The sequence below is a fragment of the Pleurodeles waltl genome, chromosome 6, assembly GCF_031143425.1.
Source record: "Pleurodeles waltl isolate 20211129_DDA chromosome 6, aPleWal1.hap1.20221129, whole genome shotgun sequence".
Lineage (NCBI taxonomy): Eukaryota > Metazoa > Chordata > Amphibia > Caudata > Salamandridae > Pleurodeles > Pleurodeles waltl.
In genome coordinates this window covers 1,006,463,163-1,006,489,312 of record NC_090445.1, presented here as the reverse complement: position 1 = coordinate 1,006,489,312, position 26,150 = coordinate 1,006,463,163, and the positions used below count along the sequence as shown (strand labels likewise).

General features: G+C 42.5%; 1 protein-coding gene across 2 annotated transcripts in view; it reads left to right on the top strand.

Moving 5' to 3' along the window:
• The window catches only part of MMEL1 (membrane metalloendopeptidase like 1), an 892,805-nt gene that overhangs the window by 577,967 nt on the left and 288,688 nt on the right, over window positions 1-26,150 (top strand). For both annotated transcript variants that reach the window (XM_069239922.1, XM_069239921.1), the window contains exon 3: window positions 13,449-13,508. In XM_069239922.1, the coding sequence (XP_069096023.1) occupies window positions 13,449-13,508 (60 nt within the window). The remainder of the gene's footprint in view (window positions 1-13,448; window positions 13,509-26,150) is intronic.

The following is a 26,150-nucleotide window of genomic DNA, read 5'->3' as shown; positions in this document are numbered from 1 at the left end:
TGTCCTTAAATGGCACTGCCTTCACCTTTGTATTATGAAGAGTAAACACAGGACATGGCTGTATATAATGCACTCAGGAAAAGGACAGCAGTTATGCCTTGTGTGCTGTACATATAAATAATATCCTGGGGCTCCGTCCTGCGTGTAGTGTTTGATCCCATGATGGCTTTGATGGGTGATCTCATCAGTGAATTGAATCTTAATGTCAAAAGTGTGACTCCATTGATGATGTCAATTGTATTTTAATCTGTGATTAATTAAAACTTGATGCAGATAAACCTATGCATGCACAGTTGAGATACAAATTGAAATTCCGGGACAAACAGAAGCCAGTTTGCCTTACACACTGCACAGACTGCAGCCCTTGGTGTGTTTTTAGTATACTCAGGACTTAACAAGCTGCATTGTTCTCTGCACAGTATGTACATGCATGACCTACAAGTAAAGCATGCCGTATGTGTTCTTTATAAAGCAGGTGTCCCTTGACCAGGAAACACAAAGGTCATGACTTTTGGCTGTGCCCTGTGTGCAGTGCTTTGAGGAATCTCGCTCATGGCATGAATTGAAATGCTCACAAGACATCAAATTAGAATTAACATCTGTGCTTAATTTGAGCTAGTGGTTTCTGGTATGGGGCAACAACACCTATTTTTGAGGGCTTGCACCTATTTTTGTGCCCAAGCATTTATTGTGAGCAAAAGACACATATGGGAAAAACAGAGAAAGAGAAAAATGAGAAAGCATCGCAAAGGGAGAAAGCAGAAAGCTGCAAGTGTGAGCTGAAGTGGCAGGGAGTGGCTGTAAATGGATTAAAGAGACCCGAGATGGCTTCAGGATTAACCTGCCTCAGTATTCCATGCTCACACTTTTAATTGCAGTAGCCGAATGTTTCAGAGGAGATCTTTGGGCACTGGCACGTTTTTATTTGCAAATTAAGCACTGATTAGCATTATGTGTGATAAAGTGAATAGTCTACGTGCATATGGTGCGGTATACACAAGGGACATCCTAGGGGTGTACCCTGTGAATGGTAAACACAGGGCATAACCGTATCTTCAGGGCTACCAGAATTATGCAGCAGGAGAGGGACAAATTATGCAGCAGAGATGAGTAAATTATGTGGCAAGAAAAGGCAAATTATGTGGCAAAATGTGGCACATTTTGTAATAGTATTACTTAATTATTTTGTCATTTTGAAACTTGGTAACATTATCTGCACATTGATTGCACCTCATTAGTACCAATTTAATATTCAAATATAGCAATTATCAACAGAAAGATGACCAGGTCAGCTTTGAAGAGGTCCTTCCACTGTGCTGCAACGTGTCGCTACATTTTTAGTAACTTTTGAACCATTTGAGCTAGAATCGTTTTTTTTTGTTAAAACCAGAAGAATATGCAGCAGATGACGGATTAAGTGGCAAATCGGCAAATCTATAATTATGCAAAAACCACAGCGGCCGGACAATCGCATAATTCCAGTGGCTCTGTGTATGTTACACCATCCCTACATGTACCCATATGTAGATCCTTCAGTTTTTGCAGAGTACTCAAGATTTGTGTCACTCAGCGTAGCCCCATGTGCACTCAGTGCTCCACAAGCTCTTTCTTCAAACTCTACTCCTACTCCCACCTTAGCTGAATACCCCAGTGTTGTATGATAACAGCACATTATATTTTTATACAAAAGTTATATGCACAAGTTTGCTGATACCTAGTATACCTTCCCCTCTCTCCTTTCTGTGGATTCCTTTCATTCACTTAATTATCCCAAATATATGCTTTGCACAAGTATATATATTTATACATGTCACTGTTAGAATTTGGGGTCTCTAGTTGGCAGAGGTATGCAGCCTTGTCCAAGTAGGGACCACAATCCTAGTCAGGGTAAGTCACAACACAACCCAAATTATCCTCTGCTCACCCTCTGGTAGATTGGCACAGAGCAGGCAGGCTTAACTTAGAAGGCAATATGTAAATGTATTTGTGCAATACCTCATACAGTAAAACAGTTAAAAAAACACAAAATACACCACACTAGCTTGGAAAAATAGATAATATTTATTTGAATAAAATAAGATCAAAACAACATAAATCAAATATACATAAGTCCACATATCACTTTGTAAAGGTTTAAATGAGTCTCAACACTTAAGAATCAGTGGTTATATCCTTGTAACACAGAGTACCCAGGATGCATAAAAAATAATGACGCACGGGGGCCGCAGAGGAAGAGATGCGTTGAAAAATAAGGCGCTGCATTGGATTTCCCGGTGCAGCACAGATGATGCGTTGTTTCTTTCCACACTGCAAGATGATGCATCGATTTTCAGGAGTGCAGCCTTGGTTCCTCACTGCGATGTGGGGATATTTTGACACGCAGGGACAATGCGTTGAAAATCATGGTTGCGCTGGTAGAAAGGAGCAGGTGCTGCATCAATCCAGAAGACGCTGCCATGATTATTTAGCCGCAAGGCAGGCACTGCATCAGATTTCCTGTTGCGAGTCTGGCGCTGTGTCAGTCCTGTTAGCAGTACTGTGGCTTTCCAGCCAGGATGCAGGTGCTGCGTTGATTTCTGCAGGTGTTGCATCGATTTTCCGATGCACGGGAATTTCCTGAAGCGGTGAAGTCTTTGTTGGCCCTGAGACTTCAGAAACAGGAGGCAAGCACAATCCAAGCCCTTGGACAGCACTTTAGGAGGAAGGCAGAGTCCTTCCTGCAGAGTCAGAAGCACCAGCCATCAGGGTAACAAGCAGAAAAGCAGCCCTTCAGCAAAGCAGCCCAGATGAGTCCTTTGGGCAGCCAGGCAGTCTCTCTGACAGAGTCCAGGTGTGAGTCCAAAAGTGTCTGATTTGGTGGGGGTCAGAGACCGAGTTTATCTACCCAAAATGCCTTTGAAGTGAGGGAAACTTCAAAGAGTGGTTTTGAAGTGCACAAGTTCAATTTTCAGCTCAGTTCTGTCTGCCAGGATGCCTGTGAGCGGTTATCAGTCCTTTGTATGAAGGCAGGCCACTGGCCTTTGAAGTGTAAGAGAGAGGGCCTCCACCCTTCCTGCCCAGGGAGATCCATTCAGTATGCAGATAAATGCAGATGTGACTGAGTGTCCTGTGTTTATGGTTGTCTGGGTGGAATGCACAAGAGGAGCTGTCAACCAGCACAGACCAGACGTGGATTGGAGACAGGCTGTAAGGCACAGATGGTAGTCCATGCAAAGAAATGCCCACTTTCTAAAAGTGGCATTTCTAAAATAGTAATATTAAATCCAATTTCAGCAGTAAGCAGACTTTTCTATTACCATTTTGGTCATACTAAACATGACAGGGCTACTAATTCCAGATCAGAATCTATCACTTAAAAGCATATGAGGGCAGTTCTAATGCTAGTCTCTGAGAGGAGCAGGCCTCACAGTAGTGGAAAATGAGTTGGTGAGTTTTTCAGTATCAGTACATGTAAAACACATAAGTATAAGTCCTGCCTTTTCCTTACATAGCACCCTGCCCTATGTGTTACCTAGGGCCTTACCTAGGGGTGATGTATATGTAGAAAAAGAGGAGTTTAAGGCTTGGCAAGTAGTTATAAATGGCAAGTCAAAGTGGCAGTGAAACTGCACACACAAGCCTTACAATGACAGGCCTGAGACATGGTTAAGGGGTTACTTATGTGGGTGGCACAATCAGTGCTGCAGGCCCAGTAGTAGCATTTAATTTACAGGCCCTGGGCACAGGTAGTGCACTTTACTAGGAACTTTAAGGTAAATTAAATATGCCAATTGGGTAGGAACTGATGTCACCATGTTTTTGGGACAGAGCACATGCACGTTAGCACTGGTTGGCAGTGGTAAAGTGCCCATAGTCCTAAAGCCAACAAAGACGAGTACATAAAAAAAGGAGGAGGAAGGAAAAAAGTTTGGAGTGACTCTTGGGAGAGGGCCATTTTGCATCACACACCCTTTCCAGCCTAACACCAGGGTAGACTAATCCATACTTTGATGGACTTCCCTGCTTAAGACGATAGAACATAGACAATGGCCCGCTACTGCTGGGACACTTGCCTGCTCTGAGCCTTTCTGAACTAATTTGGACCCTCTGTCTATACTCTCTGTGGCCACTGAACTGACTCATGATGATCTCTTTTCCTCGTCTTTGGACTCCATCTGTGAAGCTCCTAACCTTAATTTGCTCACAAATGCATCCCAGTAGGCAGACAGTACCACCATGGCCAACAACATGATGTGGTCCATTCCACCCCTTGGGTCTGACTTCTGTCCCCAACCCAAGAAAAACCCTGTCCACCAGGACAGTAACCACCATAGGCCACTGACAGCTGTCAATGTCAGGAGCCAGGCCCCAGGCCACCCACTGCTAAGCTAAGGCCATAAGTAGGGCCATTGGGTAAGCTTCTCCTCCAGCCTTGGGCTGGCAGGGAGTTTCCTAAGGGCTCTTGAGGATTTGCTGACATCTGAGGCATCTCAGAGTGGGAGACAGTAGCCCCAGGTGACTTGCATCCTTTCTCCACTCTACCTCCCACCAGGTCAGGGTTGGTATGCTGACACTTCCCCACCATCCCAGGGTTTGTACCTTGAGGATGAACAGGGGACAGGGGACAGGGGTGTGTCCTCCCTACCCGTGCCCCTACATCTGGGATCCCATACCCTCCCCTGGGGAGAGGTACTTCCAAACAACTGAACTGTCATGGTGCCCTTAGGGTCCACCCCTCCCAGTTCTCCTGCCACCAGGGGTAACTCATTCCCCAGAATGCAGTCTATGGTCATCTGGGGACTAACTATGACCCTCCTGGGGGTCACCTCCCCACCCCAGGGCCATAGAGCGGAATAAATCCTCTCCATGTGCTGGAGAGACCCTAAACATCTGGCCGGTGTACTGCTCTGGGGAAAGAAGTCTCTCTACCATCATGATATGACTAGCCCCGGTATCCCTCAGAGCAGTGACTGGAACCCCATTTACTCCCACCCGGTGGAAATGATTACTCCCACCCTCGGAGATCACCAGCTCACCCTCTGAGTCTATCTCCCAAATAAGGGAGATTATGGCACGGTCTATGACCTGCCCCTGGAGACTACTTTCCCCTAAGGTTCCATTGGCCACCCCGGTAGAGGTCCCACCAGTGGGGGTTTCTTTGGACAGACATGCTTGTGTCCCAGCTGGAAGCACTCAAAGCAGCTGGGTTGGAAATGGGGTGCCCTGGGCCACCGCCCACCAGAATCACCACCCTGTTTCTGTTTCTCAGATGGGGCATGGGAACCCTGCCCCCCTCTTACTCTGGGACTTGTCTGGGTCATCTTTAACCTCCCCCTCACTCTGCTAGGGGGAATCGGAACCACCCTTTTTGGGGTCACTCCCAGGTACCTTCTTGGACACCCTGGTGCTAGCCCAGAGGTCCGCCTCCTCAGCAAGCTTTCTAGGATCAGTCGACTTACTGACAACTAAGTGCTAGCGTAACTCTGTAAAAAACGATTCTGAGTAGGTGCTCTCTCATGATTACATTGTAAAACCCAATATAATCATTAACTTTGCTGCCCCACACCCCGCATTCAGTGCCTTACTGGAGTAATCAATGAAGTCTACCGAGGATTGGTTGGGGAGCTTGTGACAGTCCCTGAATCTTTGGCAATACTTCTCAAGGGTCAGTTCAAATTTGGCAATCAAAATGGCTTTCATGGGAGTTTATTTGTTCTGGTCCCCAACCTCTAATGGCAGAAGTGTTTCCCTCCCAAGTGTAGGCATGTGCTTCCACAGACCCGCACCCGTGCTCTTCAGGAACCCTATGTGCCCTTAGTGTAACTTCCTAACCAGAAAACCACTTGTCAGTGTCATCTCCCACCACATAACTGGGCACTTAGGCCCATATTTATACTCCATTTGCGCTGAATTAGCATAATTTCTATTGACACTAATTCAGCGCAAACTTAACTCCATATTTATATTCTGATGCTAGACCTGTCTAGCGTCAAAATATTGGAGTTAACGTAATTGTTTGGATGCATGAAACTTCCTTGCACCAATGAGATGCAAGGTAGACATTCCCGTCCAAATAATGACTCTAAAAATGACTCTAAGCGCCTAGCGCATATTTATCCACCTGGCAAAAAAGATGCACTGGTGGGAGGTGGACCCAAAAAATGACGTTAATTCCAATTTGTATCAAATTTGAACACCTGGGTCATACCAGGCGTTTAAATGAGGCCCACACAGAAGCAACATTACAAACGCACAGGAGAAGATGGAAGTGCTTCTGCTCCAGCTTGTGAGACAATGCAGAGGACAGCAACATTAACAGCAACCACCACAATGTGGCCCAAAAAGGCAACACAGAAGGCAGGAGAGGGTATTCAGAAACAGGACAACCCTCCTGGGCCTCAGGGAACAAGACATTATAAGGACATACAGACTCAACCGACAAGCCATACTACACCTGCTGCACCACACTGAGCCACAAATCACAGCCAGCCTGCAGATCCCACACAATATACCACCTATGACAAAGTGGCTACCTGTCCTGCACATGCTGGCAAGTGGCTCATTTCAAGCAACGGGTGCCCTGGTTGTCGGTGTGTCACAGCCTTCATTCTCTCTGTTACTGCCAAAGGTGTTAGACGCAATAATCGCCCTGACACCCTGCCACATCAGCTTCCCCAACACCCAGAAAAAGCAGCAGGAGATAAAAGAGGGGTTCCACCCATTTCATGGCTTCCCGCATATGCTTGGTGCAATTGACTGCACCCGTGTCCGACTTGTGCCACCTGCAGCAACAGAGCTTCTATACTGGAATCGCAAGCACACGCATTCCATTAATGTGCAGGCCATAGTGGACCACCGGGGACTATTCACAAACATTTTGGCCAAATATCCTGGGAGTGTCCATGACACCTTCATATTCCAGCACAGCAGGATCAACGAACACTTCCAGGATGGACAATATGGAAATGGCCTACTTGTGGATAAGTCAAGAAACAATAAAGCAATATACACACAACACACCAACCCTGTAGACATACACCACTCCAAAAGCACATGGCCAGGGTAACACAGATGTGCAGGTAACAACACATATACACCATGCTGCAGTACAGCACAATCAGTGCACACCACAAACACATAGACCCACATGTACGTAACACACCCACATCTTGACAGGCACACCACGTAAAGGACAGGTACAGATATGTACTTGTCAACAGAAGAACTACACAAACCACTACAAGTGCCCACAGGTTGCCTACTATGTACACTTCACACACAGTACACCAAGCAAGAATAGCACAGCAATGTCAATGGCATACACCATGCTCATGTTACATAAGTCTCACATAGACACAGATCTCTCAGATCATGCCATGCAAGTCACTGCCACAACAAACATCAAATGCCAGACAACTGATGCCAATACCAACTACATCTCAACAACACATACCTGAGTTACCTGTAGTGTGCATATACATCTGCCTGACGCATTGGGTAACACACATAGGAATACAAAATGAATTCTGATCACATACCAGGTGCCAGGTTTGTGAGAAGTGGCTCCACACCCACTGTAGTGCCACCTCACATGCACCACTTACTGACCGACAACACCATCATGTCAGTACCATAAACAATAAATGGCCCACCATGGGACAGAGTCACTGTTAGACAGTGCAGATCATGGATGCCATAGCGGGACCCTGTAGGGTATTTAGAACATCACTGACCTTACATGCACTGTGCCAAGGGACACATTTGCTAAGTAGCTGAGCTCCATCCCATAGCCTGAACTGTGCATGTGTTGACAGAATAAATGCTGAATCATGTTTTGGAAGATAGGAGAGACACTGGTAGTAATGTTGATCATCCTGAAATAATGGGATACACACCCTTGGACACTTGATGGCTGGCATAAACATCAGCTGCCACTCAGGATTACTAAGGGACCTATGCAAGAGCCCCCAGTGCCATTGTCATGCATGTACAAGTTTGCGGCTGACCACTCATTTGTGACTTGAAACCACATTGGAAATTGGCCACCCTCCCATGTAGCACTTAGCGTGGAAGGGCCGTGCAATGTGTGTTGCTGCAGGTCTATCACCACAAGATACATAGCATGGTGATGCTGACTCAGACGTAGGTCTCACCTAAAACCTGAGGCAGTGCCAACATCAAACACTACCCCAGGGGTGCAGTTTGCAGGTTTCAATAAGGAAATAGACTGTGATTTGAACTCCTATGAGTATGCCATCCAATGCATGCTGCATACTGCTGCACACACAGAAAGAGCCAATTGTCCATCAAAACAGCATTTGTATAGGGAGGTGTCCCTGCCTGCACAGATACATCCACCTCCATAGGGCAGCTAGCCAAGCACCCTGGTGCAGGTTGGTAGTGTTGGTGCACGGATGCATATTAGCCACTGGTGCAGGGGACAACTAAGAGTTACCTAGTAACATGTCACACATGGTGCATTCCTGCATAGTCAAAATGTTGCAGCACAGTGCTGCCAATGTTGGAGCTGTGTTGTGCATTGTCACTTACTAATTTAAATGGACCTAAGTGTTTCACTTCATCTGTAATGACACGTGTCAAAATGCCTGGGATGTCCAGACTCTGTAGTGCTACCATGTTGCCACCACATATGACCCCATTGTGTTGTGAGGATGTCATGTCCCCTCTAGTGATTGCACACTGACACAAAGGTGCACTACACAACGCATGGTACATACATACTGACCATCATTTAGGATTACAATCATAATCAGAGATTTTAAAATGTACTGAATATTTTCTGAGAGAAGGGAGGTGGCCAGTCATATGTAATAGTCACCAAAATGCACTACAGTGGTAAATATATATCCTTTGTAACAAGTAGCAGTGTACTGCAGTAATGGGTCTTCTAATTTAACAAACTGGTTGATCCTGGGCAAATAATACTCTCCCTTGGCCCTGACCACTGACCTGACAATACGGCTGCACTTTGAAATAGTCAAAATACTAGAAATAGACACCAAAGGCGTACTCTCTGGCTCAGGTCGAAGTCCAGTTTGAACAGGCCCATAAAAAAAACAAGCATTCATGTGGTTTCTGCTCGCCACCCTAACTCTAACTAGGATGTGGCATTAGTAAATCCTAATTAGAGGGAGGGTGGCGAGCAGACAAGTTTGTAACTAGTAAACTAGCTTCCACTCTGACATCAGCTCAAGATCCAGTGATTTTGTGCAAATTACTTAATCCCTCGGTGCCTAAAAAAAGAGAACGTGTCTTCACTTAAAAAAAGAATGTGTCCTTGTGTAATGTAATCAGTCTTCCTATAAAGTGCTCCATTACCTTTGGGTTGAGTTTGTGCTACACAAAACTGCAAAGAATGAGATTCATTCCTCATTAAAGGCTGTTTGAGTCTAGGATAGCCAGCAGGCTGGTCTTCTGTCCCACACAAAAATAAGCAAATCACCTAAAGTCAAAATGTTTAGCTCATATCTGTACATAATCAAAACTGCAATATAATCATAAAACAAAAACACATATAAACGTGTTATAGCTGCATTCCATTAATGAGTAATAATTAAGGTAAACAAAGACAGAAACGTCTTGTTACAAATAAATATTTACTATTTTCTTTAACGTGCTATTTAATATTGTACCTCAGTCTTTGCAGCTGCCTTAAGCAGCAACAATGGCTTGGAAAGGAGGCAACTCTATTTGCATCCCAATAGTTGAAGGTGATCCTAATGTGCATGGTAAAGGACCCTTCTTGTGTGGCAACACCCCCTCCCAGACATTGACAAGCATCTCTTTAACAGCTCACCAAGATCTGAAAGAGTGAGAGTTGCTAGTCATTCCGAAGGGTCTTCCTCTCTTCTGGGAAGTTACAAATGCCTGTGAGGGCCAGGAGAGAAGTGCTCCTCCCCTGGTTCTCACAGTGCTGGAACATAAGTGCGAGGCCCAAGTCATTGAGTACACTGGCGTGAGGCCCCCATGTTGGTGGGCTAAAATCATCCACAATGCTTGATAGGACCTTCGAGCTACAGTGACAGCCATCTGCAATGCTCTCCCTGCTTCTTGTGGCCTCCTCTACTGCAAACGAAACTCTTTACACTGACTTGAGAAGTTAACTTTTTCATTGGTACTAACTTGGTTCTTCTATCTGGCCCATGCTCCATCATGGTCGGACTGAACTTGTGACTTCTACCCTGTACCACACGACTAGGTAATCGTGAGTGTTGTTCTGTATTTTTAGACACTTTACTTCCCCTAAATCTTTGAAATTGCAGATTTCCAGATGTAATTATTAGATTTTTGTTGTTTTGGTGTCAAATAATTTATTATGTATTGTAATATTTTTCTAAATTGGTGTGGGGGTTTCCCATGTTGTGTTTTCACTTTATTACTGTTTTCTGCTGCATACATACTTTACACATTATCTTTAAATTATGCCTGAGGATTAAGCACGGGTTAATTTAGTCACTTTTTTGTGGTCACCCTGACAACAGTTCTGGCTCCTGCTTGAATAGGGTTTCAACCCCCTCAACCAACAACCTTAATTCTCACATCCACCATACTAGTAGTCTTTTAGTAGCAATCCCCAACTGAGTAGTACACACATTGCCTCCTCTACCTATCCAACCTTTTCTGTGAGCAAAACCCTGTCTAGTTTCTTGAAGCTGACTCACAAATGGATTCCAGATTTTCTTTCAATGTCCCTTAACCATCTGCAATTAGCCCTACTATGGACCCCTATGGGTTCAGACACGTTCCTTCCATGTCTATATCTACCTCCTTGCCTAGAAGCTGATGTCCAGTCACAGTGGGTCCCTAAACTTATGCACCTCAACACAGCGCTTCAATTCTGTTTTCCAAGAGTGCATTGCAATATACTAGTCACAGACTTCTCCTTACCATCAAATTTCCTTTAGTAGCCCTAGCCAAAATCTGTGTAACCTCTTTTGTGGAGATTATGCAAAAAGACCAAGCAAGTACACTAACATACATTAAATTATGAGAAATGTTGGTGTGGTATTTTGCACTTTTTCTTTCAGCTCAAACACAACTTTGCGTCGATCTTACACTAAAGAAAGCTTAAAATTGCATGTGACTTGAACAAAAGCCATTTAGATACTGCTCCTGAACATTGTTCCTGTGCTCCGTGATGGGAATTACATCTTAATTATAAAACGTAGCATAATGGCTTGATGCTAAATTCTGGAAAGTACACAAGATTATACTAGCATAAATGAAATTTCACTCAGGATTAAGGCCTGATTTAGATTTTGACAGAGGGAGTTACCCCATCACAAATGTGATGGATATACATCTGCCGTATTACAATCCGATAATATCATAATACGGCGGACGGGATATCTGGCACATTTGTGACAGAATAACACCTCCACCAAGATATAAATCAGGCACTTAGGGGCTCATTATGAGTGTGGCGGTCCTACCACGGGACCCCCAAATTCATGGGGAGGACGTCACCATCATGGTGGTAACACCCACGCCCGAGCTTATTACAGTGTTCCCGCCTGGCTGACCAGCGGGAATATTGTAATATGTGTTCCTGCCGGGCTGACGGGCGGGAACAGTGCTGGGATATTAGCCTCGGCTACTTTATGGGAGTTGAGGCCAATATCCTAGCCCTCCAGCACCCTCTGAATGTGCACTGTCTGCAGCGCACAGTGAATGTTCTGACTGTACTGAGCAGGGGTGGCCTGCACTGCCCATGCCCAGGGTCCCAACTGTGGCTTCTGGCACTATCTTTCTGCCAGCCTTTTCATTGCGGTGTCCCCGCCATGAAAAGGCTGGCAGAAAGTGGGCTTGTAATCAGCCAGGCGGCACTGAATTCAGTGCCACCATGGCTGGTTACAAGCCCGTCGGGATCTATGATCCTGGAGTGCACAGCGGTCATTAGGCGGGTTCGCCCGCCAAAATTTTCATTGGGCAGTCAGACCACCTGGAGTGCGGCAGACTGACTGTCAACAAAAGTGTGGCGATCCTCAGACTGCCACACTCGTACTGAGGCCCTTAGTCTTGAGGAGAACCTGCAGAAACTCAACCCTATCTTTTACAAAGTACCCTATTATAATGTCTCCTTAAAGGACAGTTAATCCTAACATGCCTCCTTTGAGGACAGTTAATCCTAAAAAGTGCCACCTCTTTTAACCTACATACCTTCTGCTGTGTGCCTCAACCTCAATATTGCTCAGGTGACTGATTTCCTGTCACAAGTCCTAATGTGCTGCAGAACTGAAGCTCTTGCTATGTCAGGTGTGCAACTCGCAACCATGAAATGAATGAGGGAGTCAACTTCTGTGTCAAAAATCGTTTTTTACTGTACATTTCTATTATCATTGCTTGTAAACCTTAGAATATATGCTGCCTGCTGAAAGCCGTCAGTGTGATAAGGAGTCATGCAAGCCATAATTATATCAATATTTTTCAGATTTTAAAGGCACCTTAGTGTTTTTTTGGACTGGAAATATATGATGAACTTTCCACTCTCCGAGTGGAAGAACGTCATAAAAATATCAATGAAACTGGCTCTATTTGGTGACACCGTTGTTTTGTCAGCAGACAGACCAAATATTGTAAAAATACAAAATACTAGGGGGCAGATTTATCATTTTTTCACACAGTGCGACAGATCAAGACACAGTGCTGTGCTAAGCTGAGCTGCGTGAAAGGGAGTGGGCAGGAATGCGCCATATCCATCAAGATGTGACACATACCTGTTCTCTCCTTGTACTGGAGCACTCAGCTGCAGCCTAGGGCCTAAGTAGCCACCCTTGCGTTGTAGTGCAAGGGTGCCTGCATTACAGGCAGGGTTGTTTTTTTGTGCAGGAAGGGGCACCTTTCTGTGCAAAATCCCTTCTTAGAGGCAGTGTCCTCTTTCTAAGTGTGTTGCAGAGTGCAGCACAATTAAAAAGAGGAAACAACAAGGAGAAATAAAGATATTTCTCCCCACTGCACATCTGATGGTAAGGTGTAGAATTCTGATGCATTCTGAAATCTTTTAGATGGTAAATCTGGGACTGTCCCATAAGGCATGGGTGAATGCATGGGGACAACTACTCTCCACCCATGTAAATCCTTCACCACGCAGTGTAACGTAAGGCAGTGACTTGTGCTGCCTTTCATTACACCAGATTTACCAAGCCATGCAACGCCCCGTAAGGTGGCCTTGCGTGGCTTGGCAAATCGGATGCTAGGCTTTGCACCAACGTAAGACCCTTGCATGGCATAAGCATGAAACAAAACATTGCTGAATCTGCCCCACAATTTACTTCCAAAACTGTGAGGGTGTTTTGTGAAACTGACGTGCCACGATCGTTACAGTAGATTTGTGTTGCCAAATCAGTAATATACTACTTACTAACATACATCACATAAAAAATCTGTAGTATTAAACAGTGCATTCTACAATCCAAGTGTAATGTTTATTTCTGTTTATTTCCATACAGGTTCTCAGTTTTCTACTAATTCTGAAAATATATGTACCACGCCTGGATGTGTTACGGCAGGTAACTATAAAAGTCAGAATGCACAAAATATATAGTAGTGATGATGAAATGTAGTGACACATTATAAGTATGTTATCTGGATATTTAATCAAGTTGTACACCCTGTAGATCGATAGCCACCACACACAGAGACATGGGGTGTCTTCAGCAATAATGATTGCCTGGATGTTCTTTCTTTTAACTGTGGAGCACAGCCATTTAGCCCCTCTACTAATGATGCCCTGCTGGGTCAAAGGTTATGTGTTCAAAAAATGTGATAATACCCATAAATCATCTATACCTTAGATTAATGTTCCTAAAGAGACAATACTGAGTCAATCAACCAAAAGACAAAGAAGGAATATTGAGGAAAGATATGAAGCCTGAATGGCAAAAGAACACATGTAGATCAAACATCATGTCCTGAATATCATTAACAAAATTATTGTCCCATTGTTTAAATGTAGATGATCTATTACAATTATTTTCAATAGGGGTGATATTTAAAAATATATATATTTAGGACACCATTTTTATGCCAGATGATGTTCTGACGACACAAACTGTTTGCAGTTTTAATTCTGGGGAGAATCAAAGATGCAGTGGGGGTCATTCTAACCCTGGCGGTCCAAGACCGCCAGGGCTAAAATGACGGGGGCACCGCCAACAGGCTGGCGGTGCTCCGCTGGGCATTCTGACCGCGGCGGTACGGCCGCGGTCAGAAGTGGAAAACCGGCGGTCTCCCGCCGGTTTTCCGCTGCCCAAATGAATCCTCCATGGCCGCGCAGCAAGCTGCGCCGCCATGGAGGATTCTGACACCCCATACCGCCATCCTGTTCCTGGCGGGAGAACAGGATGGCGGTATGGGGTGTCGCGGGGCCCCTGGGGGCCCCTGCAGTGCCCATGCCAGTGGCATGGGCACTGCAGGGGCCCCCGTAAGAGGGCCCCAAAAAGAATTTCAGTGTCTGCTTTGCAGACACTGAAATTCGCGACGGATGCAACTGCACCCGTCGCACCTTCCCACTCCGCCGGCTCAATTCTGAGCCGGCGTCCTCGTGGGAAGGTAGTTTTACACTGGGCTGGCGGGCGGCCTTTTGGCGGTCGCCCGCCAGCCCAGTGTAAAACACAGAATAGCCGCAGCGGTCTTCCGACCGCGGTGCGTATTCTGGAGGGGGGAAGTCTGGCGGGCGGCGGAGAATCACCCCCAGTAGTATCTTCCATCATAGTGGTACAATATTGGAGGACATTCCACTAGAGGATGGTTTGCAGAAATTGGAGAATTTTCCATCTACAGCTGACATTGGATCCCTAGTGTCTGTGTTATTGATTAAGACAACATCAGTTTTTACTAACAACTCAACGGGGGTGCATTATTATTATATATATACATTAGCTTTGAGAAAGTATGCATTAGATAGAGAGTTCTATAGTAAACAAGCTTAACATTAACAAATGAAAAAAGGAGCAACAATGTACTACACCCAACCCTTTTTGGTTAATGAAAGCTTGTAAAAGTTTATAGCATAGCAATTATGCCCCATAGTAAGACATTCTAGTTATTTCAGAGATGTGGTTTGAAAAGGGTTTGCTTCTCTACTCAGTTACCTGGCCCCAATTAGAACCAATCTAATTAAGCACAGCAGCCTACTAGGGAAAGAAGGAAGGTCTGAAACTATCTGGAAGTATTTTTATATTAAATTTAGGCCCAGATTTAAGAGACCCCAGGGCCTCCTTGTGCAACATTAGCGTCATTTTTTATGAAGCTAATGTGGCTCAACAAGGCCAAATTTGCCAGATCATATTCACAAAGTGGTCCAATGTATGCATTGCGCCACTTTGTAACCCCTTGCACCACATTATGCCTGTGCCAGGCATAATGTATGTAAGGGGGGTTTTCCACCATTAGGGGAACCGCAGAAATGGTGCAGTGGAATCTAAGAGATTCCACTGTGCCATTTCGAGTGGCTATTTTAGTGCCTGCATAGAGCAGGCATGGAAAGGGGGCATACCGTTGTTACTTAACACTTGGGGGCCAATTTAAGGCAGGTTTAAGGAAAGTGGTTCTGCACCCAGTGCAGCGCCACTTTCCTTGCGCCCCTTAGCGACCCCCTACCGCCAGCATGTTTGCGCTGTATCTAAGATACCGCGTACCATGGCGCAGGGTAGGGGGCAATAGCGTCAACATTTTTTACACTATTGATGTACTGTTCAGGGTTAGCGCCAAAATGTTGGCCCTAACCCTGAAGAGTACATAGGGGCCCATTGTAAACAATGGTGTGCCCCCTTTTAATGCCTGCTCTAAGCAGGCACTAAAAGTGCTGAAAAAAATGACACAAAGAAATCTCTTAGATTTCTTTGCACCACTTACCTGACCCCCCTTACAGGGGAATGCCCCCTTTGCATACATCATGCCTGATGTATGCATAATGTAGCGCAAAGTTTACAAAGTGGCTCAATGCATGCATTGCGCCTCTGTGTATATTTGGCGCAGGGAAAAGGCCACCTTAGCATTAAAAAAAATGATGCTAATGTGGCACTAAAATGGCGCTAGGTCCTCTTAAATCTGGGCCTTGATATTTGAGGTCCTGTATAGCAAGTAACTTTGTCAACCCATTCCCATTGTCAAATATTCTAGATGGACTCTGTACTAAAGGAAGAGAAAGCACAATAACAGCCTCCTTACATTTACCTAGTCCCATAATCTAACCATTCTCTCCAATCTGAGACTTTCATACACTACGAAAACGATTAAAGAAGTTGTCTTTACTTTTTTAACTAAAAGGATTCAAAAGTACCAGCTCCTTGGAACATATTCGATTTAACAATGCTTGAAACAGCAGACCGAAGGCAAAAATGCAAGTGACGCACAATGAAAGGAAAGAGTACAATTATGTTAATAGAATAACATAAAATGAGGCAGGATTTCTAAACAGATAAAAAAGTACTCACTTCTAACACCAGCCTCTCCATCCGAGTAACAAAATTCGTTATCACACCTTCTATATCAGATGTTCCAATATCAGGTACTGATCTTACATTACCAAATAAAGACTTGTTCGTGAATACTCCTCATGTGGCCTTCGGTCACCGTACATGATGAGTCTATTCTCTCCCCACCAAAATCCCTCCTACCTGACACTCCACATCTCGGGCTAAATATCACTATTATATTGAACGAGAACACCAACAAACTAGTCAGTATTTCCCAAAAACATTCCACAATGAATTCCCACTTCCAACATTCCCTAGCTGGATCCTTCTCAGGTCTGCCTATCTCATTCCCCTTGTGATCGGTACAAACAATTGAACTTCTGTTCAGTATGGACATTACGTTTCTGTGTTAATACTATACTATTGCTTACATTTCAGAACGTTGGTCACTACTCAACAGGCAACGATATTAACTTCCCAGTGATCCAGAGGCCTAGATGTACATGCCGTTCTAGGAGGCAGATATTCCTCCCCAATCTCATTGTTATAAACATATCCTGGACTCCGCATACTCTTGATTGTGTTGACTCTTCTTCACTTAAGTGTACCCTGTTTTTCTCCAAATCCACAGCCTAAAATTGTGACAGTATCCCAACTATCTTAAAATATCAAGACCTCAATATTCACATCCTTACCATGACATGGAAACCACTCCTCACTCCTTTATAAACATTCTTGTTGAAGCCAACTATTCCGTCTTAAGACATGATTGATAGAGTAAGGTAGGGGATGGGATTGTACTGATAGAAAAATAAATATTTTTTGTTCCATTATTCAGCCAAACCCTCCCCCTGATTTCACGTTTGCCAGATAGAGGATCCCATCACACGGATGTTGAAGCTGCTATTCCTCACTATGTACCATCCTGCTTGGGAAAAAACAGCATTTTCAAAAATGAACCCATTTAACTCCTCACTTCTCAATTACTGTTTATTGACACTGTCATGTTGGGACACAAGCTCATTAAAGGAAACAGCCTGTGCTTTACATTGAAATATAGAAGTGCAAGTACTCATTATCACAGAGTGCCTGCTTGCAATTGTCGTGCCAGTACTCTCCCATCAAAGGTTTAGCACCAGCACCGAGAAGTCTAGTACTCTCGCTTTCAAATTAAAGAAGTGCAAGTCCTCAGTACCTAAGAGTACCTGCACATTTAAAGCACTGGGGACAATTCATCTGGCCAAGCCTCCCATAAAATTGCCTGCTTCCTCTAAGGCAAGACCTTGATACAACATTGTGAAAATATGACACATTACACACTTCATTTATTACTAGTCATAGGCACTATTCTTGTAGATTAGAATGCCTATGCCCTAATGCCTGTCAAAGTACCACCCCACGCCCATAAAGCAAACCATCAACCAAAAAGGGAATATACAAGCTCTGACTTCAACACATAAACAAAATCAAAGGGTCTAATTTGACTTCCAGGTTCCTCAGCTCATCATAAACGTCTAATGAGAAATCTTTTTTCTAGAATTTCATTCAGACGCTAACCAGAGTTCACTAACTCCTGTCCTGATGACAAGAGATCTTTGTAAAAAAACAATTAGGACCATTTCCTAGGTCATCCCTGATGAAAAACACTGCGTATTCTGAAATCAAGCCCTCATCCTTTTCAGTTGAGCTTTTGGCTCCACACTGTCCAAAGACGTCAGGAAGTATTTGTCTCACACTGGCTTCTGTTCACAAAGACTTTGCAGACTGGCACTGGACCACAGCAAGTGGACCAGCAGAAGCTAATCCTCTTTCAAAAAACAAAGCAAAACCCGTTGATTGCTGAAAACTAATGCCTAATGTTAGCCCTCTCTTTTCTGGTCGAAACCATCGGAAAATGTGTGGGCCTTACAAATAAAAAAAAAGAGCCATATACCCTACTTGCATTCACCAATCCAGTTTGAGTCACGGCACAACCCTGACACTGAGGGCCTCATTTAAGAAGCCCATGACTCTGGGCACTGCAGCAAGTGTCTCGCTTCATCACCATGCGGCACTGCGAAAGAGCATAAATGCACTGTATCCCCAAGATACAGTGCATTTCTGTCCTCTCCCATGCACTGCCACACAAATTGCTGCCTAGCGCCAATGTAGGCACCCTTGCACCATGTTACAAGGATGTATGCGTTGCAGGGAAGATTGTTTTTATACAGGAAGGGACACTTTCCTGCGTAAAAACAATCACAAGAGGTGTTTTCTCTTTCTATGTGTGCAGCAGAATGCAGCACACATAGAGGGAAAAAACGGGGAGAAATAAAGACATTTCTCCCCATTGCATCATTCTTATGTCACTCCTGAGGTGGTGTAGGAAACTGACACATTCACAGACTTGTAACTCTGGGAATGGGTCAGATTCCTTCCAGTTCCATGGGTGTTACGTGGGAACACCCCAAGTAACATCCGTGGAACACCCTTTCACGCAGTGTTGTGCATGGAAGGGGTCCATATTTACAAAGCCATGAAAAGCCATGTATTGTGGATTTGTGTTGCCTTGTAAATATGGGCTGGTTCACTGCGCCACATGAGCATTAAAAAAAGTTACTCTCAGGTGCGCAGTGTGCCGCTAGGGCCTCGTAAATGAGGCCCTAATTGATAACCCCTGAATCATCATACAATTTCACCTATATGGAGCTTTTGAAAGTGCCAATGACAAAGTTCTTTTAAAGACGTCAAAATACAATAGGCATTGATGGGAGTGTTCTATATTAGTTTGATTCTTGCCTATCCAATTATACACAACAAATTACAATTGAATTAATTTTCATTTATTTTCCACTATGCCATTTATGTTCCTCCCAATTCAATACTGGCACCCATCCTTTGTAATCTGTATGTTGAACCCCTTGGAGACTATGAATTAGGTGTCTCGTTTCATCAGAATATGGCTGACTTGCCTATTTATAATAAAGTGAGTTCATATGAATTTATTTAAACCCTAAAGTTATGTTTGAGGTGCTTGCAAGCTAAACTAAACTAACATATTTTACATTTAATCAGTGTAAAACTAGATCACTTCACAGTGGTACAAAATCTAATAAGGACAATTAGTTAGCATGGTGCTGAGCTCTCAAGACCACCAGAATAACTCCTGAAGTAGCAAATTCAGCTAAATCACTTTATTAAACAATAACTTAAATGAGCTGTTGAGGACAGAGCTACTTCTTATCCAGATTATGGGATATCTCTCCTGACTACTCTTCTAAACATTATAGCACCTCTGAGAGATGTGCTTGGATATACAGCTAGATTCCTGCTGAAGACAAAAAGCAACCATAGCTAGCCCTTAAATGGGTGACTATGGAAGTACCCGATCTCTGAAATCATGTACAAAGCCTTAAACTTAAGTCACCTTATTCAAAAGAATTGCTAATCAAGTGGTACTTTTCTGCTTATTACACTGTCCAGTACTTTGAAATCTAGAGGGCAGAGTTCACAAGTTATAAGAACAATGTATAAATGAATAAAATATATAAAATAAACTAGATGTCAGAAAGCAATTGCTTGGGCTATAATAAATTTATGATAGAAAGAGCAGCAAAGCAGTAAACTCCAGTAGACTCCTGTCACTAACTGATTTGGACCTTGAATATGCCTTCTCACTTCAGTCACCTGCATACCAATCAACCCTCTCTGTAGAACCATGTAATGTGTTAGTACTCTCTTTGATTTTGTTTTGTTTTCACATACCTCTTTATTGTTTTAACAACTATAGAACAACAGAAAACAAAGACTAAGAGATATAGAGAATAGAGTGTCTCCCAGAACAAAACAGCAATCCACAATAAGGTCTCAGATATTTTCCAGGAGCAATACTTCACGGTAATAAGTCCCTGAATTCCAAAGCGTATAAGGTCAACGCCAATATACTGCCAATATGTTCTTCACCATGTCTCTCCACTGTTAGCTAAATATCAACTGCATAATTCTTTCAGTTTTTGCAAAACCTCTAACCATCATCAAGGTGGTGTATCATCTGAAGCATTCATTAAAATTATTAAGGTTGTGTTCCACATAAACAAGTGTCTTCTCATATTACCAGTAAGTCTGTTTCTCCATACTCTGAAATTCACATTCCACTTTCAATCTCCTCATCATATCTGATGACCAAGATGTCACTATTGGGCTTCTTGATATAGTTTCCAAGTCATAACACGTCACCTTTTGGCTAACGTCAGCCCAAGTACAATAAGCATAGTGGCCTCAGGCCTCATACACGAAGAATCAAAATATGAATTGATAAATAGCAACTTTTACAATTCGCAATTTGTGATTTCTTATTTGGAAAGTACTAAAATGGACTTGGTAAAAGTAGTCACAATTTTTTCACCCACTTCTACCAAATCCATTGATATTTTTCAAACCAACCTATGTACACATTTGATTTACCTCCATAATATGGATGAGGTAGGTTGCAAATGCACCCCCACTTCCAATGCCCATGCAAGCGTGCCTGGTCCTTAGTAAGTAAACTCACAAGGGGACGAGTATAGGTTGATGAACCTTTTGAATTGCATGGAGTATCCTAGTCATGTAGTGACCATCGAGGACAGCATTAGTGAAGCATAAACTGCCATCAATAAAACATCTTCTCATGAATAACCACAACTCGGTAAAGAGTTAAAAAAAAAATATTTCCCTATTGATTACAATTCTAAATCATTTGTTAACTCAATCTTTATTCAATCCACTCAATTATTAATTTGTTAATGAAAAACATCATAACATAACTTGAAGAGAACATATGCACAAAAGCACCTACATATTATAAAGGTATACCAGCATTAATAGCAGAGTTCAGCATAGCTTGTCAGTCATTTGTCACGGTCAAGGTCACCCTTACAGCCTACCTAACCAAGATTAGCATCACCCTGTGGGCCTTCATGCAAAACAATTTAGAGAAAAACATTAATTTGGAAAAGATCTATCTAAGTGAGAATTCTATAATCAGCGTAGTTGGTACCTAGAAGAAAAGGCACAAATTGTCAGTCACATTTCATAGCTACCTATCCAGGATGGATCAACAACAATTCAGTCTTCGTCTTCAGGTCATCAATTAGTCAGCCATGCATCAGGCTCACAGAGTATGAGCCCAATGACAGAACTTCGGACAGCGTCTCCTGATGTCATCAATTCTCACCTCGCATCTCCTGCATCTCTCATTTTAGCCCCTTGTCATGACTTTTTTTTAGGGTCTCCCAGTCCATCCCCCTAATTCCTAATTGGCCAGCCAGTCAGCAGATATGACTTTAACCTAGAGTATTTGTTTACCAAATCTACAAGTTTCAATATGAGTCTGTTCACAAGATGCGGATTGGTCTGCTATACGATGTCCTCATCATCCGGCTCTTCAGGTATCTAAATTGTTGCATGTTCCTCTTCAGTCAGTGCCTTCATTGTTCAAGTCCTGGGAAAGTACATTTAGCCTACTCTACAGATAATTGTATCAAATTGTCTTCATCATCTCCTGTTCACCTGTATATTGCAGAAAGTTCTAGCTAAGCAACTTTAGCATCAGATGAAATCAAGGACAGGTCAGCCTCGGCTCTTCTACAGCGCAGGTAATATTTCAGCTCCCAGTATGCGAGGCCTAGGAAGACTAGGCCTTAAATTCAGCTAAGTTAACACTACAAATTGAAGTAAAACATAGGTTATACATTTCAATATGACATATTACTACATTTTCTCATATATTTTCATTATTTCGTACAGTTTCAGTTATATTAGTACAATCTCGTACACATGGCGGTCATACCCTGAGGGCACATTTTCAAACGTGCACATTATTTTCTCTACGATTAATTTCTCGACACCTCTTCCATTATTTAAGCACATAAACATCATTAATAATTTTCTAATTAGCATATCTGCTTCAACACCCACAATCACCGCGACAATGGCCTGCTTGCCTTAGCCGACCATCACATCTGTAATTGCTTTTAAATAAAGCAATGTTTTTATGTTTTTAAATGCAGCCCATTTTCCATAAAGGAACAGGGGATCAGTTAAAAAAGAATGAAAAGCTCGGCAAATATGTTTTTTAAGAGTAGGCAGCTGTTGGTGGCAGTGATCACCACTCCTATAAACGTTTGTGCAGACATTCACATTCTTTTGAGAATGGCATTCCCACCTCCTTAGAGTTGGTGGTAAAATATTAAAGTCCTGTGACTGGATTTCAGTTGCATACATTAAATCATACCATAAGGAATTGGTATTTGGAAGGGACGCCCTAATTACGCCTCTTCGAAATGCAGATTAGTTATAGTTTGCTAAAGCCATTTTCAATTCTGGAATACATTTCTGAGTTGTTAATTGAGTTTAGTAGATTCCAAAAAGTATTTTGCCATTACAAACCCTCAGGTTTACCAAATCAGAAAATTTGAGATGGTTAAAACACTTTGTACATGAGGCTTTTCTTTACCTTTCTTTTTAATGAGGACAACGCCAAGCGATTTGATTCTTGGCATCAAATTGATCCACCAGACCATCAAATTATTCAAAATATTCTCAATGCTCTAACATAAGCCGTTTGTTGATGTGCAGTCACACCACTTAGGAATATACATGCCTTCATTCCTTTCACATCTGAGACAGACATCTCCATAATCAACACTAACTGTAGCCATAACCTTATGAGTGAGATCGATAACGTACACAAGGTTAAAATAGATCAGGTTTATCTTGGTGTTACAGGTAACTGAGCTAAAGGCACTATAGACCTACCGCCAGTCATTGGCTTCTAATGTTCCAATAATTTCTGCATCCCATTTGCTCTCTAATTTCTCTATGTGCTTCAATTCAACTTCCTCACCTATGCCAACACCTTTTAATATATGTGTGTTTCTGACTCTTTCTGGAAATTAGGCTACACCTTTCAGAAACCTGGGAACAAGTTAGCCTTTTTTTCAAAATGTGTCCATATTAACCCCATGGTGGACAAAGTAACATCCATCAGTGTTTTTTATGTTATGCTATGTTATGCTATGCTATGCCATGTTATGTTATGTAATGCTATGCAGTACTATGTGCTCCGTTCTATGTTATATTATGCTATGTGTTGTGTTATGTTATGTTATGTTATGTTATGTTATGTTATGTTATGTTATGTTATGTTATGTTATGCGATGTGATGCAATGTGATGTCTATTTGTAAAGTGCACTATCACCTTTGAGGGTATCCTGGCACTGAGCAGGTATGTATGCCTAGCCCTGCCTTATGGAAGGCTGGTTAGTTGAAAAGCCAGGTCTTCAGCTTTTTATGGAATTAGGAAGACGGGAGGAGGCTCTGACATGGAACAGGAGGTCATTCATTAGTTTAGGAGTGATTTAAGAGAACATCCATCCTTGTGATCTGGATCTGTGTATGGGTTGGATGTGTGGAAGTAGGAGTCCTGCAGATCAGTAGGGCTGGGTGGTTGATGAAAGGAGATAAGACTATTCAGATATGTGGGACTTAAGTTGTGTAGTCTCTGGAATGTGTGTGTGTGTGAGGAATTATGAATGAGCACTGTTGGATCGGGCCTTTCCGCAGGGTCACCCCATACCTTTTGCCTTCACTCCTTTCCTTTGCAAAACCCAATTTGGGGCTTTTAGGACTCTGTGCACATTACCACTGCTAACCAGTGCTAAAGTGAGTGTGCTCTCTCTCCTTCAAACGTGGTAGAATTGGCTTACACCTAATTGACATATTTAATTCACTTGTAAGTTCCTAGTAAAGTGGTAGTGCATGCATCCATGGCCTTTAAAGTAAATGCTAGTAGTGGGTCTGCAGCACTGATCATGCCACCCACATACATAGCCCTTTTAAACATGTCTCGGGCCAGCCATTGCAGCCCATGTGTGCATTTTTTAACTGCCATTTTAACCTGGCAAATCAGAATGAGAAAAGGAGAAATCCAGGTGGCATGGGCCATGACAATATTAACAGCAGATGCTCTATCTATGCTCCCATCAACACTGAAGATACTACAGCATCTGGCACCGGAGGGCGTGCCAAGCCCAGCAGAAAATCTTAGAATGCTTGCAGCCTTGCCTGCCCAGAGTAGCACTCACAACCCCTTTGAGAAAGAGTCACCCTGCTCAGGCCAATAAATGGAAACGAGGAGCCAGAGGAGCTAAATATTCTAACAGATAACTGTCCTATTGCTATCTGTTACATTGAACTTACAGGAGCACCAGCCTTGGTTTCAGCTATCCACAACAGAGCCACTTCAGAAGAGGAATCCCCAAATGAGCTAGACTCCTTGGCCTTAAAGCTAGAGATAATCACTGGGATGCCTTAGATGGCCACAGAAGCCAAAGAACAGATTATGAAGCCAAATGTCCACATAGGGCTATGAAAGCCCTCAGGGGAACAAGAGCCAGCAATAGACTGCCAAGACGACACACAAATAATAGCATACTCATCCAACAGTACTTGGAGCATTCTTTTTAAAAAAAAATCAGAGGACAGTTGATACCTTAAATTTTTTATCAAAGAAACTTGACCTGCAGGTGGATTTGCTTAAGGCACTGACACTAAACTAGCCAATCTTAACAACCTCATTTCGCGGGCTCAGCAGGAATCAGTGCATAATCTAGTAAACTCGCTATCCCTCTAGATCCTGGTACAAAAACAGAGAAACTGTACATGTGCACCAGTGATTGATAACTTAAACTCACTACCTGTTACGTTGGACACAGTCTTACCAGAGATCAAATACCAACTAAAAGAGGCAAAAAATAAAGGGAGTGCTAAATTAGCCATTTTACTAGAGGAACAGTGTCAATCAGAGACCTCCATTAGACCAGCAATAATGAAATTTGCTTTCCCAAGTCAACCAAAAGATCCAGGGGATATTGGTTTACATATTTTATCTGTTGCCGATACCTCAGAAGTGCAGGAAAAAAGGATCATATTGTTTATATAAAGGATATGTTTTTAAATATAGCTTCTAATTCTAAGTGCTTTACATTTTTTAGTTAACTTTTATAGTAATTTATAGTGTTGAAGTGAGTTGTTGGGTTTATAGGGGGAAAGGGTGGGAAGCTAAATAGTTAATAACAATGATGAATTATGTAATAAATACTATGTAATTATAAGATTGATATGTAATATGTAGATTATGTAATATTTATTTACTTTAGCTATATATTATTTGCGGGCTGCCAAGTTTGTAGTTTTATGGGGTGGAACATTAATTAAGTAATTAATTAGAAAATTAATTGTTACTTAATTATTTAATTGATTTTATCCATGTAATTTATAGAATACCTATTTATTATACTTGTATTATAGTTTCAGGCTGCTAGATTTGCAGGGGTCTAGGGTGGGAAGTTACGTAATAATTAATCAATAATTTATAATTATTGTTAATTATTTAGTTATTTTTTAATTATGAGAAATATGGAATACTGATTTATTGTACTGATTTTTTAGTTGCATGATGTTAGGTTGTGAGGTATACGGTGGGAAGTTTATTAATTGATAATTGATGATTTGCTCATTACTATATTAACGTTGAAAATTTAATTAAATTTTAAGTTTGTAATTTCTAGAAAATGTAATTATTTGAATTATATTTTAGTTGCAGGCTGCTGGGGTAAGCAGCTATCGGAAGGGTATAGGCTGGGAAGTTAATTAAGTAATACTTAAATAACCAATAATTAATAATTATTGATTTCATTAATTATTTAATT